Here is a 19,768-nt window from a genome sequence, read left to right as displayed (position 1 = left end):
AAGAGAAAGCGGTAAAAACTTCTCTTATCCCGATCACCGAGAAGTCGGACGACTCTTCAGTAGCTCAAGGTGATCCGATCTATTCGATGCTATTTTCGTTGTATACCCCCTCCATCCTTCGAAGTGGAAGTTATCGTATTTCCGATTGTGGTATTCTTTCGGAAAGAAAATAGCATTTTATGTCTTAATTTAATTAAGGCACATTTGGTTAACGGCCAACATTTAGTTTCTCTTTTTTGGATTCGGTATTTAATCTTCCTCAGGTGTTATGAGCAATTGACCATCCAATTGTCATTAGGTGACTTGTTACTTTTGTTTTTTGTTTCTTTAAGGTGACTTGTTATTAAATTGCAATAACTATGAATATTTTCCTACTTTTAAAATCCAAGATTACGTAAATACACAGACAACTAGACAAGACATGTAACAGAAATGGATCCAGCTAAGATCAATTGAAGCAGAGACCTCCATTGGCTAGAAGCTATAGAATCAAAGTAGGTACAAAGTGGTTCGAGCGCTTTGTGAATTAGGGCCCGCCACAAGCTCCAAATGCAAATGCCTTATTAAAGTTCCATTTTCCTGCATGTTAAGCAATCTGTCATTCACTTTTTTTCTAAAATTGCTGAAAAGAACAAATTCCTTCTCAAGAGACAACTAGGTGATTAGGAGGTCATGTTTCAAATTTCAATTGTTTAAGTCCTTATAATCCAAATAGATATAATCCGCCCAATAGACGAACATATCATCCACATCATCCAATAATGTGATCACATCATGTTCGTAAGAACAATTATACCTCAATTACAATTTAATTGGTGTAAGCTATATCAAAAATTTCACTCTGTTCCGTTTCATTTATATTAGTCTATGCAGAAATGGACAGAAACAAATATGCACCATAAGAATATCCTATTTTAGCTGGTTCTTGAGTGTTACAGAGGGGGCTATATATATAGCACATTGAGCAGCTATGTGTCCAAACAAAAGAGAGAATGTAAATACAATGACAACTGTGACAACTGTATATTACAATGGATAAGACAGCTGGATGTAAATTACTATCTCTAATAATTCAATAATTGAATAATTTGAAACAAATTATAAATTCTTTGATATTAGAGATTATCTAAATATTACCTCTATCCATTCACTATATATAATATCCAATAAAACTAAAAAATTATCGTGAAATAACAGATTTACTAAAAGTGTGCCAATAACAACTAGTTATAATTCAAATTATTATTAGTTAGACTAATTTAGATTCACACCAAATAGATCTAATGCAAGAAGGTAAAACACTCCCAAACAAGAAGTTTTCCGTTTTAAGAGGTCGAACTCGATAAAATGAGTGGTACGGATATAACATTACTTATATATATAAAAAAAGAAGAGAGAATAAATTCAGTCTCCTAAGCCAATTGATTGACGAACAAGGCCACCCCACCTGGCACGATGAAGCCAAACCCAGCCAAAAGGCCCAAAAAAGCAAATGAAAAAGCCAAGTCGGCCAATGGCTCGCCTTCACTGTGCAATATTTATAAAAGGCGGAGATATCCCCATCTCACCCAGCAAAATCCCCTTTTCGCGATTCTGAGCATAATATAATTCTTCATATGCGCGCGCACGTACACATTTCACTGAAGCTGTGAATTTCAATTTAAAAAAAAAGCCATAAAGCTGCCTTTTCCTTTCATTCGCCTTTTGCCTCTCTTTTTATTCTCGAGCCTTCTCTTTCTTAGCCTGAAAGCTGCCTTCCTCTCTCCCTCTATAGCACTGGTCAGTGACCACTCTATATATATGCTCTGCAAAACATCTTTTCTCTCTTTCAATTTCAGCCACATTTCCAATTTGAGAATCTAAACATTCATCGCTGCTCAACTTTCAGGTATTTTTCTCTCTCTGCTATCTCTTTCTGAAAAGTGAAATCTGTGCGGTATGTATATGTATGTGCTGGTGCATGTATTTGTCTGATTGAACGAGGTTAATTGAATGATCTGGATTTGAATCCACGATCACAAAATCGCTGAATTTCTGGTTGAACAAGCACTTTCTAGGCATAGTGAAAGAGGATGTGAATCCTTAGCTGTTCGCTCTGCTTTTTTAATGCCGTCATTTTGAATCATGTTTCGGGAATTTTCTGTTTGCATGATTTTCAGATAAAGTGATGATTCATTTTTAATCTATACTATATTATAAAGAGTTTAACCAATACTCATGAGAAGTTTTATTTTGTGTCTCGTACAATTGATACTAGTTGTGTGTGTATGTATGTGTTGTATGTATGTATGTGTTTGATTGTTGTAAAGTTGTGTTCAATCCACCCTCCACTTTATTTTCCGCTAGGACTGGTGCTCTTACCCCAATCTTACACTTTTGGGTCCACAAACTGGAGACACAAAATAAAATTTTCCAATGCTCAGTGACTCTGAAACGATCTTTTAAACTTTATTTTTAAAATGATAAATCTTATTTTTAGGAAGAATTACCTGTATTTTTTTTAATATATGTATATTTTTATAAATATCTTTTGTTTAATCTGATAGTGAAAAAAAAGTGCGGGTGTATTAAACGCAATATATGTGGAGGTATACATATCCTTCCACATGAAATAGAAAAGATCTGCATCGTCTGATTTAGGAGTGAGTATTAGATGCTGAATTTTGAGGACACAATTTGAAGTGCAAAAAAGGTGACGTAAAAAGTGCATTGGTAGTCCGCCACTCCATCTTGAATGCAGGAACTCATGTACTGTTGTGCTTGCCCACTCAATTTGAACTTGTTAAATTTTAGAAGAATAGAATCGGTACACTACATTTAAAAACTATTTTCAGTCATACTTGCTTATGTGGATTCTGGAATTTAACAAATAACATTTAAATTCATTATTTCAGGGTAAAATATTCAAGTTTTTGTCACCAAAAAATGCTAAAATAATTCTAGTACTCCATATAGTCTGTGAAATGTCACATCTGTGTGTATGTGTTTGATTGTTGTAAAGTTGTGTTCAATCCACCCTCCACTTTATTTTCCACTAGGACTGCTGCATAGAGAGAAATCAGAAAAGCTTTGTGGATTTTGTTTTTGCTCTCATTGTTAGTTTTGTGGAAAAAGATTCGGTTGGTTACGATTGATGTGAACGCCAACCTCGTGAAGCAAAATATTAAATCCTCATTGGTTGTGGTGACTGCTGCTATATATACAGCACATCATCCACACACACTTCGTATTTCCTAAGAAGGCCTAGGGCTTTTATTAACGGTAAAGTTTTCTATGATTGACCAATAATACAGCATTTCTTTTAAGAATATTTCTTAATACTTGTTTTGTTAAGTTTAAATGTTTATCCCACTTATGATGTTAATTGATTTTTGCTTTATCAGACATTTTAATTCGTTATAACAAGTAATTTATTTTATTCGAGCACATCGTCCACGCACATTTTGTATTTCCTAAGAAGGCCTAAGGCTTTTATTAGTAATTTATTAACGATAAAATTTTATATGATCAACCAATAAAATAGAATTTTTTTAAAGACTATTTGTTAACACTCATTTTGTTAAGGTTTTAACTTATATCCACTTATGACATAATTGACTTTTACATCATCAGACATTTAATTTGTTATAACATACGTTTATTTTATTTCTAGATTTCCAAATTAAATTATTATAGAGTGTTACCTCTTTTTGGTTGTTATTTTATGTCGTTTCAATCTGGTGTAAAAAGAGTATACAATAGCATAAAAGTTAAATTTATTTATTAAATTTTATAATAGGTCATTTATTTTATTTTCAAATTTAAATTTTATAGAGTGTTACCTCTTCGCCCTTGTTGTGTCATTTAAAATTAAATCTGATAGTGTGAAAACGTCATAGATAATTATCAGGGCATAGAAGTAAACTTATGCATTAGATTTTTAACAACTTTGATTGAATTGAAAATTAAAGCCTCGGACTTCGCTGGACAACGTTATATTAACCTGGGGTCCTAAAAGCCTATAAAAGGAAAAATCATTTTGAGATTCCTTTTCAGATATTAAAAAAAGAATAGTATAAAATAGACCCTTTCAAAGACTCAAGTGGCCCATAGACCCTTCAAAAGAGGGTTCGGGTTCTCTATAATCTGTTCTAATTAATTTTTTATTAGGTTCACTTTCTAAGAGAATTTTTTAATTAAAACAAAAATTAATTCCTGGGCATTACCATGAGTGTGCATTCTTGCGTAAGCGCTGCCTTTTCCAGCTTTTTTAAATACGAATCTCAAAAAATAAAATCTCTGTGTCAGCTGCATGGCTGTAAGGCTTTATGTACCTTTTAAAGCTTACACGAGGATTCGTCTGCTCTTCCACTTCCACTTCCACTTCCTCTCTCGCTATGATAGTTCTCTCTTCTCTGCCACCCGAAATCTTTATATATTCTCTATTTCTCCCTCTTTCACCTCAATCGTTGCCAATTTAATTCACCCACCAAATGTTAATTCTTTGTTCTAACTCTTGCTCTTTTGAGTCATGATTCTATAGCTTTCTCGTTATTGACGTTTGGATCAAATTAGGCCAGAACCCTCAGGTTTGACCGAGTCTTGATTTTATTTTCCCGTTTTCGCGATATACTCCTCTGGTGGTTTTTCAAGTTGGGTTAGGATTGTTTACCTGTCACACAAATATTTGTGGCATTATTAGCCGCGCAAAAGCTTAGAATTCTCAATTCTATAGGCGTTTGATTTTCTGCATGCAATGTGTTTGTGCCAGTGTCCGCGTTGAATCTAATAATTGTTCTGAAGCATTACAATCGTTCTTTCTTTTACTTTTTGTGCGCCTTTATACTGATACACTTGTCGTTGCTCACTTTGGTTGATTTTTCTTGTTTTCTTGATCTGAACTTGAGATACCAAATGAATTTGTACAACGTGATTAATTAAAAACGTTGGAGGAAAACAGCCAAGACTCTTTAGTGGTAGACCCCATTTCTCCTGTAGAATTCTGTGGATCCCTTTCTCCCTGTTATCTCTTCCTTAGTATAACTCCGTTTTTCTCTATTATTGGTTATTCTAATTTTAAAATATTGGATTGGTACGAGTCTAAATGTAGCTACATGGATAGTGAAGAGTCGTATAGTTGATCCCACTAGCTTGGGATTGAGGCGTATTTGTTTTTTTTATTGGTTTATTTAACAAGAATGCTGATGTCCTGTTCATATATGTTACCCTGGGCTGTGCAATTGCATTTTCACTGTTCGTACCTGAAGCGATTGTGGAATTTTATAAATTCTTATATCGTTCAGGAGGGAGTTTCTTCTATCACTACCTCTTAATTTTCTATAATCAAGATGAAAGACGTTTGTTTTCAGGGAAAACAGAACTCTATTGAATTCATCCTAGGAGGTCTTATTCTAGACAGATGCCAGGGAACAAGTACAACGGAAACCAAACGGTAACCACCACTCGATTGGAGAGGCTATTGAGAGAAAGAGAGCTAAGGAAAACTAGCAGAACTTCTCATCAAACAAGCGATTCTATTGATGGCAACAGGGGCAATGAGCTCTCTGACCATGATTTTCGCCAAGGAGAAGCTGATAATGCAGGAGTTTCATATGTCGAACAGTACCTAGAAGGAGTTGCACGAGCATATAGTGAGGGATGGGAGCGGCCCGATGGACGGCCCACCAGACAACGACTCCTGGTTGTGGCTAATAGGTTACCTGTCTCTGCAGTAAGAAGGGGTGAGGAATCCTGGTCTCTGGAGATAAGTGGTGGAGGTCTAGTTAGTGCTCTTCTTGGTAAGCTAGCTTCCTTTCAGTCATATCTGATTTTACATTTTGACTCTTATTTTTACCTAGACTCTGATTATCTCTTTTTGGGAGTTTGATGTTCATATTATCTAAGAGATGGTCTAATTGTTCTGGAAATAATTTGTTGAAGGTGTGAAGGAGTTTGAGGCTAGATGGATTGGTTGGGCGGGTGTGAACGTGCCAGATGAGGCGGGGCAGAGGGCACTTACTAAAGCACTGGCAGAAAAGGTTTTAATACATCGTCCTCCTCATGTTTTTGCCACCATATTTCAGTTTACCACACTTCATTGCCTTTTTGAATTTAGGACTTTGGAGATTGCTTTACTTTTTTTTTTCTCCAAGAAGAATGCTTTACCTATATCCTGCATTTGTTTACCCTTTTGATACTGTTCTCGTAGAGGTGTATCCCTGTGTTCCTGGATGAAGAAATTGTTCATCAGTATTACAACGGTTATTGCAACAACATATTGTGGCCTCTTTTTCATTATCTTGGACTTCCGCAAGAAGACCGCCTCGCGACTACCAGAAGTTTCCAGTCTCAGTTTGCTGCTTATAAGAAAGCGAATCAAATGTTTGCCGATGTCGTGACTGAACATTATGAAGAAGGTGATGTAGTCTGGTGTCATGACTACCATCTCATGTTCCTTCCTAAATGTCTCAAGGAGTACAACAGCCAAATGAAAGTTGGGTGGTTTCTACACACACCCTTTCCATCCTCAGAAATCCACAGGACATTGCCATCTAGATCGGAGCTGCTCCGAGCAGTTCTCGCGGCTGATTTGGTTGGGTAAATTCTCCTTTGAGCAGCTCATTCTCCTGCATATCATCTAACTTCTTGTTTTCGTTTAACCTTCAAAATTTGGAAATAGTTGTTGGGACCTCAGAGTGATTGTCCTGTGTCTCTGTGCTGAGAGTGAAAGTTGAAGTAGTGGATTGCAAGGATCTTGAATTCTAAGGTTGTAGGCGTCGATCTGCGGGTTTTGTTTAGTAAAAATAACTTATTACCGGTAAAAAAGAAATAACGTACTAGTGGTTAAATTTCTGTGAAATCTCTTCCTCGCACTAACTTTACCTGGTGAGGCATGGCTTGAAAGATATGCTTTGGTAACACCTAGCATGATTGTGAAAGACACTCTGCCAAGAAAGTATAACTAGGAAAAGTCTATATTAAAGAGATTTACATCAGACCTTAATAGCAAAGTGTGCTGGTTCTGCTATTTCAAATCTGCAGCAGTTTCCCCATCATTAATGTTGAGAATAATGGGTGTTCCATGAATCTGCTATTAGTTTGCTGCTAGTTCAATTATGTTAGATGCTTGGAAATTCACACTGAAGTTGATGATCCTTTTATTGAATTATTATTTGCTAGGATATTTGGATTTAGTTGTGCTGAGATTGTGATGCTTCTATTTCCAGCGACCATTTCTATCTGCATGAACTTGTACCGTGATGTTTATAAATACGAATTTTCACTTCTGGTTTAGAATGCAGTACCAAGAACTTCCATGCATCGAATGTCTCCTATTAGAGTCCTTTCCGTTTTTTGGTGAGAGGTTTCTATGTATAATATGGGGTATTCTTTCAGTTCGTTGGATTGTAAAGCTTCAGATAAAAGTTTAAGCCAGTGTGACTTTTTCCCTTTTCAAAAACCGGATCCTATTACTTAATTACTAAAAACTTGATTGTATTTGGGCTAAATTTGGAATGGTAATCCAAGTGGCTTCTTATTTGCGCCTCCTAATGTTCTATTGAATGCTAATCATAAAACATAATGCTCACATGGGTTTTCCTCTGTAAATAATACATGTGTGGTTATATTTTCAAAACAAACTGTCTGCCAGTTTAGGTTCTTTTATTTCAAACTACACTTTGAAGTTCCATTCCAGAGTTTAAGCTGATAAGGAAAAAAAATAGGATTCCACTAGTTAACATATATGTGATAAGAAAGTATACTGGCGAAGTTGGTTCACAAATCACACGACCTTTCAAATTAAGCTGTAAAGGAGAATATGCTGGTTTCACTGGTAATTTTTATCTGTCTGTATAATGACTATCCAATAATTGTAGAAGACTAAAGGAGAATATGCTGGTTTCACTGGTAATTTTTATCTGTCTGCGTACACTCTACTCTCCCCAGACCCCACTAGTGGGATTTTACTGGGTATGTTGTTGTTGTTGTTATACCAGTATGTACTATATTGCTCATCTGTGGGTTTCCTTGGTACTATGTTTTGGTTGTATCATGCCAGAGTAACTAACTTCCACTTCATTGCACATCTTTGACTTCCTGGTCTGTTAAGGAAATGATGTCCACTTTTTCTCCTGTGACTTTTCATCCGTTAACCTCTATGTAATGAAAGTCCTTAGGGCTTTGACCTATATTTGCATAGTTTGATGATTTAAGACCATCTAATTGTTACTTTCTAATGGATTTTTATTGGACTTTCTAATGGATCAGTATGCTAAATTTCCTCTGCAGTTTTCATACCTATGACTATGCAAGGCATTTCGTTAGTGCCTGTACTCGTATCCTTGGACTTGAAGGAACTCCCGAAGGAGTAGAAGATCAAGGTAGACTGACCCGTGTTGCTGCGGTATGTTAAAGTTAACTTTCTACACTTTCACACAACATTTCTGCGTTAAGAACTTCTCTAATCCTCATCTAAAAGATTTTCTTAGCCTTGCGAAATATCAACTTAATTTTTTTCTGAGCAATTTTCAAATTGTTTGAACATACAGTTCCCCATTGGTATAGATTCAGAGCGATTCATTCGAGCACTTGAAGTTCATGAAGTTCAGGAACATATTAAAGAGCTAAAAGATAGATTTGCTGGGAGAAAGGTATTTCTCTCCCGCTCTGTATCCTCTCTCTATCTGGCCTAGTTTTTCTTTTTGAAATGATATCACTTTCATGAAGTAAGAAAAATCTTTTTTCTTTTTTCTGGTTGCAAACGTTTATATTGGCAATATGCATCACATGGGGAACAATTTGCTTTTAGAAATTCTTTTCACCAATTTCACTATCTATTTTTAACTGTGAAATCTTGGCCTTGAATTCCATCAACATCATATTTCCGCTTCCCAGTTCCTTAGGCCAGTTGGGGACTTGGTCATGACCTGTATCCATCTTGGGTAATTTTACCATCGTCTTCTGAAAATTGTACCCCCCCTACAAAGATTACAGAAGTAATGTCTCCCTTTTCTAATAGTGTACTTTTGATAAAAATGGGGGCTAGATAAAATAGTACGAAACAGGGGCAGGCATGCGCCATAGATTCAAGTCCTACGGCTACCTGTCATCACAATACTTTCATGTGCTTACATCAAGCAAAAAGTTACCTGTTTGCTGCACCAGAAGGTGTATCTTGAAGGCGTAATAAGTAAATACTTCCTTTCTGTTACTTTAGTTGACATGCTTACCATTTAGATAGTCGGATATTTCTTACTGAATTTTTCCTATTATGAAACAGTATATAGATATTAATATGGAAATTGGACAGAAATTAAAAAAAAAAAAGAGAGAGAGAAAAAAAAAAGAGATAAAGAAAGATTTCTTTGCATTTGCCAGGAGTAGCTATGTTCCGTTGTTTTGCTGCCTTAAAGCAGATGTGGCTTTTACACTCTTAAAATTTCCATGTGGCTTTATTAGGGCTGGAGATCTTTCCCCATTTTTCTGTTTTGTACAAAATCCATATTCCTTTTTCATTAAAAGGTGAAATGTATTTGCTTCTAAGTCATGTATGTTTCAATTTTCTGAAGGCTACCTGGAATTTCCTCACCCTTTGTTGCAAAGCTATGTCAGTCTAGTGTTCTTGCTAATCATTTTTTTATCTTGTTTTATTATGTATAACAAACTCGTATCACTTTCTTCTGTTTCTGCCTGTAGTCAGGTAGGAGGATGACCTTATCTACTGCAATTGTTTATGCATTGGTCCTATAAACTTTGACCTTGCTTAGTTTTCCCCAAATAAATTTGAATACAGGTGATGTTAGGAGTTGATCGCCTTGATATGATTAAAGGAATTCCCCAGAAGATCCTAGCATTTGAGAAGTTCCTTGAAGAAAACCCATACTGGCGTGATAAAGTGGTTTTGCTGCAAATTGCTGTGCCAACAAGAACAGATGTTCCTGAATGTATTTTCTTGGCACATTCATTCTGAGTTTTTCTTTATTCCTTTAAATCATTTTATTTTTTCCTTTTCTCCTATTTGCCATTACTGCCTGTAGGGAAAGTTTACTTTCCACTATACTGGTCCAGTTCATCATCAGCTGTTTTTACATCTGAACAGAGAGTTCCTAGGAAGGGGAGTTTTTTGATTCATAAGTCCATTGGTCAAAGCCTAAAAAAAATTTGTCTAGGGAAAGCATCATAGATTCTTTACCAAATATAGACGCTCTAAAAATTTAAAGATCCCTGTTAATGATCTTAATGATCCGTACTTGAGGGCTAGCTAGCTTTTAGAGTTGTTAAGTTAATTGTTAAATGTATCAAAAAAAAGTGATCCAAACTTGAGTGCCCAGGAAAAAGACATGTGCAACAGGCATTCCATCATGAATCTATTTAGTTGCAGAATATAATCCTCCCTTCCTGTTGGCTAATTCATCTGTGCTTAGAACCATGAGTCGTCTTTGATTACTCCTAGCTTGTTAGCAAAGACTCAGATAGCTGCACCGGTAGGAGTGATCATTTTAGAGAAATCTCTCTTTCTCTCTCTCTCTCTCTCTCCTTCTTCACTTTCCATCTCTTTCTATCTTAAACCTGGTGCGTGCTTTCCATATTGGTTTAGATATTCGAAGGCATTCATTGATGCTAAACTGTATGTTGAGAGAATCGCGCCTCCTTTTACCTTCCATGCTATAGTTGTAATGAAGTTTTGTGCTGCAACAGAGACATCAGGTACAAAATTTAAATTAGAAAGTTGCGTAACAGTGTAGTTTGCACCCAACAATGATCTGTCGTTACATTAAAGAACTTGGCAAGAAAACTAGTTGAGGTGGTTATCTGATTCTTTTTGTTTTCACTTTAGAATAAGATTGCAGTGTATAATGCTAGGACATTAGAAAAACATTACACATGTAAAGTCTTTTCAAAGAAATTGAAGCTGTTCAATACAAATTTAGAATTCTTGATAGCTAGCTCTGAGCATTAATCATCCAGCACAGTCCTCAACTTGGACGGAACATCCATGAGAGGAACAATGATGGGATTCAATCCAAAGCTTATTACACTTTTTATTCACCTATTTTCCAGTGTATTCCGTGAGATACTTTGTCTGTTGCATCCAGAAGTGCTTCCATGGAAATGGCATTTTTAATCTGATGAACTTTGGTGACTAGCTTATTCTCCTTGAATTAGCTCGAGTACCACTCATAAGGCAGATTCTCTTGTAAGCTTTCAACTAGGACAATGCTTTGCTTCCCTTTTCTGAATCTTAAAAACTTAAATATCTGGGAACTCATGAACCCAGTTGGACCTTAAGGACAGTCAAATTTCAATGAGATTTACTTGGTTATAAATGCTGATGTATGTCAATTTATCGTCATGCTTAAGTATGATATTTTACTTGGTTTCACCTTGTATTTTTGCAGACCAAAAACTTACTAGTCAGGTTCATGAGATTGTTGGACGCATCAATGGCCGATTTGGAACTTTGACTGCAGTGCCTATTCATCATCTGGTTAGTCTTTTTTCCCTAAATTCATTGTTCCTGAATTTTATACCAACGCTGAAATATGGTTGTACTGTTTTTTCAATGCAGGATCGATCTCTTGACTTTCATGCATTATGTGCACTATATGCTGTAACTGGTAATCCCTTTCATCTTGCATTTAGTTCTATTAGCAGCTTTCACACCCCATTTGCACCCCCAACCCCCACACTTCTTAGTTGCAGTACGCTATGCTATTCTGTAAGATAATAATGTGTAATAGTAGTGTTGTTTATGCTCATTTATGTTTGGTCATTTTCTTCTGTACTTTACATGTAAGCACTAGTACATGCTTGTGCTCTCACCTGGTATGGGTTTATTAGATTGTCTCTGGAATTGGAATTAAACTATGAGAAGAGAAGAGCGGTGAGCAGTTGATGTTTATGTACGGTTGTACACCTGGTTAGTGAATAGTTCTTTGTTAATACATATATGGGGAAGGGTAGATCTCTACACAGTTTTCATAAGGTTGTTTCCCTTCGGGTTTGGTAATTCCGTTCTCTTTTAAAGCCACTTCCGGCAGAATTTAGGATAATTACTCTCCCAGGCCTAAAATACTTGTAGTTTCAGGACTCTTATGGTCCTTACAAATGATATTGACAATGGAATAGCTTATAGAGGCCTCTGCATGTTCTCAGAGAAGTCTGCATCATGTTAGACTTTCTAGAAAAAGGATATCAAACTTGCAGATCCTGGAATTGGTTCAAAACTTCTGAAAGACGGAATATACGTTTAGATCTGCTCACTGGGCTTTATTATTAAGATCTGGCATATTATTTTAACTTCATCCTTTCCGTACTAAATGGTTGAATCGCTTTGATGTAGTAGTGAAATGTGGACATTCAGTTTGGGATGGGAAGGAGAATTGTGTCTATGAGCATGTAGGTATTGTGGTTATATATTTTCTTACTGCCTTTCTCCTGTGAAGTTCTTTCTGCCTCTGGCACCAAACCAACATATTCCTTTCCTCACACTCTCATTTTGCTTTCACCCAAGGCAGAAAGAGTTCAGCAGCTAGAAGCCCAGCAGTCTGTTTTCTTGCTGCTTTCTTTGTTTTGGGTATCTTGCACTTCCTTCTCTATTGGTTGATTTGTTTATAATGAACACAGAAGTTTGACCATGATCTATAGATGGGTTTTACCCTGCATGTGGACTAGGGAGAATGATTTTGTTGCTCCAGCCATGAAATGGTCTTTCAGGCGCAGGTCCCTAGTGCTTACCTGTTTGTTCCAACTTATTTGCTATATGGGTTGTATTTGGAGCATGGACCACTGAGGTGCTGAGTTCCTAGTAAGCTACTGCAACCAGTCATGTATTAAAACATGGCTTATCCACTAGATAATGCATAAGTTGTGCTCCAGGATTTGAATAGGAACGAGAATGCTTGATCACATTCGGAAAACATATGCCTGCCATAGTCCAGATATACCTTATTGCTTTAGTGATCTTGAAGGGGGAAAAAATCCTTTACTAGTAATACAGTTTGTATTCTACTTGTCATATTACCGATGGTTCAAGACTATAAAATGGTAAAACGATATATTACTGACATGATGGTAAAAGTTTGCAAATATATAATCATATAAAATAAGTAATTACTGCATGATTATCATTGTCATCGTCCCAAATACCATTCTTGCCAAAAGTTGATGTACTATTATATGATATATATTGGTACCTTCATTTGTCTTTTCATCATTAGCTAAATCCATTTGGTGGCTACATGCCTGTTCCTGTTGTATTTGACTTCTTTTGGCAATGTCTTGTTCATCAGATGTAGCGCTGGTTACCTCCTTAAGGGATGGCATGAACCTTGTCAGCTATGAATTTGTGGCCTGCCAGGAGTCGAAAAAAGGGGTCCTTATTCTCAGCGAAGTAATAATCACATATCTAATTGCAATTCTATTTCCTTGAATGCCATATTTACTAGTTTTTTGGTTTCAAAAGTGTTTTGTGCTTTCAGGCATTGTGAACAGATAAGATGAAAAGATTTTTGCAGCATAACCCACATAGACGGACATTTCTGTGTTTCTTTGCTACTTTATTTTGACGAGGCTAACAGTTTATCGAAAACAAAAGCAAGATTACAGTTATCCTAATTCCTTTCAAAATTTTGATGCCCCTCAGTCTTCTTGAATCACACATGATGCTCCATACATGGTATCTTTTGTTCTCTTACGTCTTATTCATTTCCAAAATCAAGGAGGTTATTTTTCGTAAGACCTTTTGCAGATAGAACATCTGATTTGACAAGTTTCTGTGACACAGGCCATAATTTTCTTTCTGAGCAGCTGCGCTCCAGCTTCTTTGAACAGCCTCTGTTTTTGGTGTTTTTTCGTTTAGATTGCTTTTATGTGACACAACATAGCATGTCAACCAAATGAGAAAACCTTTTCTATTCAGTTAGATATCTAAATAAACCATAACTGACATGTTGCTTATTCTCTTCCTAATTGTGTAACTCTTGAGTATTCTATGTCATACGTTGGCATGGAGTAAGATAATTTATGAAATCAAAATAATGGAGCTACCATTTCAGTTTTGCAGTAATCTTGAAGGAAATTTTACTGCTGTGCTGTCCAACACATTGAAATTGTCTCATCTCTCCTTGTATGTGCATAGTTTCAATAGATAAAGTTTCTAATCTTTAATCTCGTGCATTTGTAGTTTGCAGGTGCTGCACAGTCCTTAGGTGCTGGAGCAATTCTGGTGAATCCGTGGAATATCACAGAGGTCGCTGCGTCGATTGGGCAAGCTTTAAATATGTCAGCCGAAGAAAGAGAAAAACGCCACAGGCATAACTTTCTGCATGTGACTACCCATACTGCTCAAGAATGGGCTGAAACTTTTGTGAGGTGAGAATACATTTCAGCAATAGCCTATTATCGCTAACAGCGTAAAGCTACTGTGAATTTTTGCCTAATCACTGATCAGACTCCTGTAACGAACCTATTTGGCGGCAAAAGAGTAATAATAGTATAAAACCATAATGCTATGCTATGCAGCAAGGCTTCTTGAAGAAGCAAGATAGTAGAGAAGTCAGTTCTTGCTTGAGTTTAACTTCATGGCTGTGGCTCTGATGCTTCAGTGCTCATTTGCACTTTGTTTACTCAAGTTGATTCTTCCTATCTGTCTTTAGTTCGGAGTTATTTGATCCATGGATTGAAACAGGTCAGGTTAGACCTTAGATTTGTATTTTTATATTCTTAGGGTCATAAAAGTACCTAGGCAGCCTGTTTAACCGACTAGGATCTTATGTCAGAATATACACACTCTTATCTAGGGTATGCCTACCATGAGAATGATTGGAGGCACCATATTATATAGTTTGCATATCTGCCTTAATCATTTCTATGTTTTGTTGCATGGCTTCTCGATATTAAACAACTCTCCTATGTCAGCCGTTTTAATCTTTCCTCAGCATAGATACTGTTGGTGCAATTTAAGCATTACATGTTTATTAATTGAGATTATAAATGGGTCTCTTAGTAGAGCTTCTTTTTGATAAACTTTGCATATTAATCGGCCACTATTCCTCTTCTTCGCAGTGAACTAAATGATACTGTTATTGAAGCTCAACAGAGGATAAGAAAAGTTCCACCCCGACTTAACATCAGTGATGCAATTGACCGCTATTTGTTGTCCAATAATCGTCTACTAATTTTGGTACCACTCATCCCTCTTTCAAATGTAATCTGCTGAAATTATTTATCCAAAAGCTACAGTTAACTATTTTCCCTAATGATTCCTGTGATTGATAATTATCGTTTGATTCTGGAAGAGTTCATATATAGCAGAAAGGCTACCTAGATGGCTTTAGACGATGAATCAAGTTAGTGGCAAAAGCCTATGCTAATTTGGATAGCATACCAACTGTTTTTGGATTTGACATGTTCACTCGAGTCCAAGTCATGTTGGTGATGCTTTGGTGTGCATATTATGGGTGAAGGGGGTGGCTAGTATGCTGCTAATGATTTTGGCTGTAGAAGTGAAGAATTAGCAATAGAAGAGTGAAGGGATCTAGGATGCTACCATGATAGGGCCTTGGTGATTCTGGGAGGGAAACATCTCCAGTTAGCGGTAGACTTTGTGGGAAGGGGTTATACGTGTGAAGAAGAATAGATGCAGCCTCCCCTTCCCAGTACTTTGCCTTTGTGAGGACTCTTTGGGTTTCTCTGTCGAATGCCTAAATTTCATGAGATATTATATACTTTTAAGTTTAATTTTCTGTTCTTTTATACTGATATGCAGCAACTAGCTAAGTTAATGACAATTTCTTGACTTGATTACGGTGGTCCTCAAAAACAGGGTTTCAATTCTGCGCTGACAGAATCGGTGGATACCCCTGGAAGAAGAGGTGGAGATCAAATTAGAGAGATGGAACTGAAATTGCATCCCGAACTGAAAGAACCATTGACTGCAATCTGCAACGACCCAAAGACAACAGTTGTTGTCCTCAGTGGAAGTGACAGAAATGTCTTAGATGATGTACTGCATTACAACTAGCAAAATTTCAATTCCTTCAACTATAGCTACGTTTCCCCATACCAATTTTGTACCTTTGCAGAACTTCAGTGAGTACAACATGTGGTTAGCAGCAGAAAATGGAATGTTTTTGCGATCTACAAATGGTGTATGGATGACAACGATGCCAGAGCATCTAAATATGGATTGGGTTGATAGTGTAAAGGTATGAACATGTGTAGCTAGGTTCTGAAAGTGGATTTTTCAGCTCTAACTTTTCTGGTTCTTTTGACTATATCCAGCACGTCTTCGAGTACTTCACTGAAAGGACACCGAGATCTCACTTTGAACAACGTGAAACTTCACTTGTTTGGAATTACAAGTATGCAGGTAATCTTAATTTCGTCGTCTATTTTCCTTTCACGAAAATTCAGTCATGTGGTTCTTGTTTTTAGATATTCAAGGTTTATCTTACCTTCGGCGTGTCAATTCTCTTTCCTCTTTTTAACTTATAATTTTCATTTGTGGGGGTCTTCCATGTCCTTTTAGATGTTGAATTTGGAAGATTGCAAGCTAGAGACATGCTGCAGCATCTCTGGACAGGCCCAATATCAAATGCATCTGTTGATGTTGTACAAGGACTCCGCTCCGTTGAGGTCCGAGCAGTTGGTGTTACAAAGGTGACCACATTGTTTCTTATGATAATATGACCAGATAGTTGCTCCATGAATTTTGTTTCAAGCGCTTGATTAGTTCATGAGACAATTCTTTTTCCCAATTCTCATACACCCATATACACACATGCAGGGAGCAGCAATTGATCGTATACTGGGGGAGATAGTACATAGTAAAGCCATTGCAACACCAATTGATTACGTCTTATGCATTGGGCATTTCTTGGGGAAGGTAAATTCCTTAAAGCTATCAAAATATCCTTTCTTCAAGTTAATACTACTATTGCTGTGAACTTCAAATTTTATAACCCAAAGCTTCCCTGTCTGTTAAACTAGCGCCAGATTTTGATTAAGTGTGATCCAACTATTATTTCAAAAAAAAAAAAAAAAAAAGAACTAAATGCTCCCAACAGAATTAACTTAAGAAAATCAAAATAGGATAGGTTGACCATTTGCAACTGTATACTTGTTTTCCTGTGTCCATCTTGAATTTGATGATGTTATATGCCCATTTTGTTGCTACACTATGTCCATCTGTATAAATATATTTAAATTAATGAGGCTAAACTAGATGGATCATGTTGCCAAATCCTTTGAACTTATATGCTTTATAAGTCAAAACTTCAAACTACGCCAGAGTTTTTTATGAAATACAGATGCCACTATTCTGATTTCTGTCTGGTGTCTTTGTAATGTAGGATGAGGATGTATATACCTTTTTCGAGCCAGAGCTTCCTTCTGATTGCATTGGTATTCCAAGGGGTAAGGTCTCTGATGCACTGAAGGTACCAGGGGAAAGGCGATCGGCGCCAAAAGTTCCGTCTAGCCGAACTAGCTCAAAATCATCTCAGAACAGGAATAGGCCTGTATCGAACTCGGAGAAGAAAACTTCCAATGGTGGTGGACGACGGCCCTCACCTGAAAATGGGTCATGGAATGTGCTGGATCTGAAGAAGGAGAATTACTTCTCTTGTGCAGTTGGCAGGACTCGTACAAATGCTCGGTATTTGCTCAGTACGCCTGACGACGTTGTTGCTTTTCTAAAGGAATTGGCTGAAGCATCTATCTCAAATGCGCCATTATGAAAAGGATAAATGGTGCTGGTTGCATCAAGTGATGAAGGATCAGTACCAAGTTTTTGATTGAGGGAGATTTGTATGGAGGATATTGAGCAACGTTTATACCTGATTTGCTTTGGATATATAGATGTCTGGATTCAAAATTCTACAAAGTAAAGAAATAACCTTTCTGCTAGCTAATAATAGACTCCCTCTGTCTCTCTTCCGACCCGTAGATGTTTTTGCCCGTTGGATTATCACTTAGAACTTTAACATACATATTGAGCAGTTCAAAATCACAAGCACTTGTCAACAACTCACAATCATCATTTATGGAGTCACTCATTAAGATAAATTTCAAAGGAGAATTCTTTTAATTTTTTGTTGGTCATTGTTTTTTCTAATGGTTAATTTCAGTCTTCTAAATGGGAATTTAGAAAGGCAGAGATATATTGGAATAATGATAAAAGTAGTTAAGGCAAATCTTATCCCTTGCTTACGGTGTAATAAAAGAGCAGTTGAGCTCACGTTGACTCTCTTAAGGGTTGCTCGAATGGAGAGATCTGGTTTCATGTTTCTAATTCACAAGATAAAATCATTGCACCTATTAGGTTTACATATATGAAAATTTGAACTACTTAAATCTTAGTGCTTCTATCCTAATTAGTGGTGGCAAAATGACTAAAAGAAAACAGTTATACACCCATATTATACATTAAAAAAAATGATTTGGATAATGAACTATTTATAAACGGGTCAAATCTGGATAAGAATCATATTGTTCACTTAGAAAATAGATAACTAATGAGTTTAATTTTTACCTTTGTAAAACCTCAAATTGGGGGTTTCTCAAGTTTGGGAGACTAAAAATTCTCCTAAAAGTGATCATATTCAAGAAGACATGGCTAATATGGATATCCATATTATCAGTTGGTTAACCTGTTTTTTATCCGTATTAAATATGAGTCGAATCAGATAATTTATCCGTTTTTGTTATTACCCGTTTTCGACCCGCCCATATCCAACCTAACTGCTTCGTTTGCCACCCCTAATCCTAATAGACACATAAATGTTTGTAGGGGTGTTCATGGTTCGATTTGGATTGGTTTTTCCCTAAAAAGAAACTAAACCAAGTAAGTTGGTTTTTCAAATATTAGAACCAAACCAAACCAATTATGTCGGTTTTTTCTCGATTCGGTTTATGTCGGTTTTTTCGGTTATTTGTCGGTTTTTTCTTAAATATAAGACACACTACCAAACACACATTTCGGTGACCACATTTTCAACGTAACACTATCAAATCAACTGCCATTTGAGAAATCTATTATTTACCAAGATATATTGATGATAATTGAATCAAATAGTGATGAATAATTTAAGGACTCAATTAAAAATATATTATTTTTAACATGAAATAGATTCTTACACTTAACAAAAGAAAACTACCAATTAAACTAGAATGTAAAGGTAAAGAACTATACTAAAAGTGCAAACGATTAATATTTACTATAAAAATTTTAAAACTTTGTATAAAAGTATACATATATATAGGTGTAATAATAAATTTAAAATAGCTACTCCTATATTCGGTTTCGTTCGTTTTTTTTTTTAATTAAAACCAAAACCAAACCAAATTTGATCGGTTTTTAAATTTCACAACTAAAACCAAACCAAACCAAACCAAAAAAATATCGGTTTTTTTTGTCGGTTTGGTTTGATTTTCGATTTGGTTCGGGTTTTCGGATTTTTATGAACACCCCTAAGTGTTTGAAAGTGGGATTTCCAAAATGTGAACATTTTAGGGCCTATTATTCTTCCAAAAAATTTAAAAATCAATGTCTGATTCAATCCAAAGGAACTGATGCGTTTTGCAATAGTAGTTCAAATTCACCATTCTTTCTGGAATGGAGGGCGTATTTGATAAGTCATTATAGTAATATATTATTAAGACGTAAATTACTAAAACTAAGTTAAAACAATCCATGCTAAATACAGTTATTCTGCCTTTAGAATAGTAGCAAAATACAAAGCAACTTTCCACTCAATATGGGGAAGAGAAAAACAACACTATGAAA

The 19,768-nt window shown here is 36.1% G+C and overlaps 1 protein-coding gene across 2 annotated transcripts; it reads left to right on the top strand.

Moving 5' to 3' along the window:
- The first annotated feature begins 1,632 nt into the window (after positions 1-1,632).
- Positions 1,633-18,072, top strand: LOC104226127 (alpha,alpha-trehalose-phosphate synthase [UDP-forming] 1). Of its 2 annotated transcripts, none has more exons than XM_009778028.2 (18): positions 1,633-1,888; positions 5,349-5,777; positions 5,920-6,017; positions 6,188-6,576; positions 8,269-8,383; positions 8,529-8,630; positions 9,773-9,923; positions 11,379-11,467; positions 11,549-11,597; positions 13,272-13,372; positions 14,165-14,352; positions 15,046-15,163; positions 15,806-15,985; positions 16,065-16,187; positions 16,264-16,351; positions 16,511-16,641; positions 16,769-16,867; positions 17,334-18,072. In XM_009778028.2, the coding sequence occupies exons 2-18, from the start codon at positions 5,399-5,401 to the stop codon at positions 17,718-17,720; spliced, it is 2,787 nt and encodes a 928-aa protein (XP_009776330.1). In that variant the 5' UTR covers positions 1,633-1,888; positions 5,349-5,398; the 3' UTR covers positions 17,721-18,072. The 2 variants fall into 2 exon arrangements, with proteins under 2 accessions (XP_009776330.1, XP_009776321.1); XM_009778019.2 differs by lacking the exon at positions 1,633-1,888 and adding an exon at positions 4,298-4,568.
- The last annotated feature ends 1,696 nt before the right edge of the window (positions 18,073-19,768 follow it).

Source organism: Nicotiana sylvestris, chromosome 7 (genome assembly GCF_000393655.2).
Source record: "Nicotiana sylvestris chromosome 7, ASM39365v2, whole genome shotgun sequence".
Lineage (NCBI taxonomy): Eukaryota > Viridiplantae > Streptophyta > Magnoliopsida > Solanales > Solanaceae > Nicotiana > Nicotiana sylvestris.
This window is presented reverse-complemented; position numbering and strand designations above follow the sequence as displayed.

Coding starts and splice junctions, on each gene's coding strand:
- LOC104226127 (XM_009778028.2), top strand. CDS start 5,399: ATGCCAGGGAACAAGTACAACGGAAACCAAACGGTAACCACCACTCGA. Junction 6,018..6,187: donor CTAAAGCACTGGCAGAAAAG/GTTTTAATACAT, acceptor CTGTTCTCGTAG/AGGTGTATCCCTGTGTTCCT. Junction 8,631..9,772: donor ATAGATTTGCTGGGAGAAAG/GTATTTCTCTCC, acceptor ATTTGAATACAG/GTGATGTTAGGAGTTGATCG.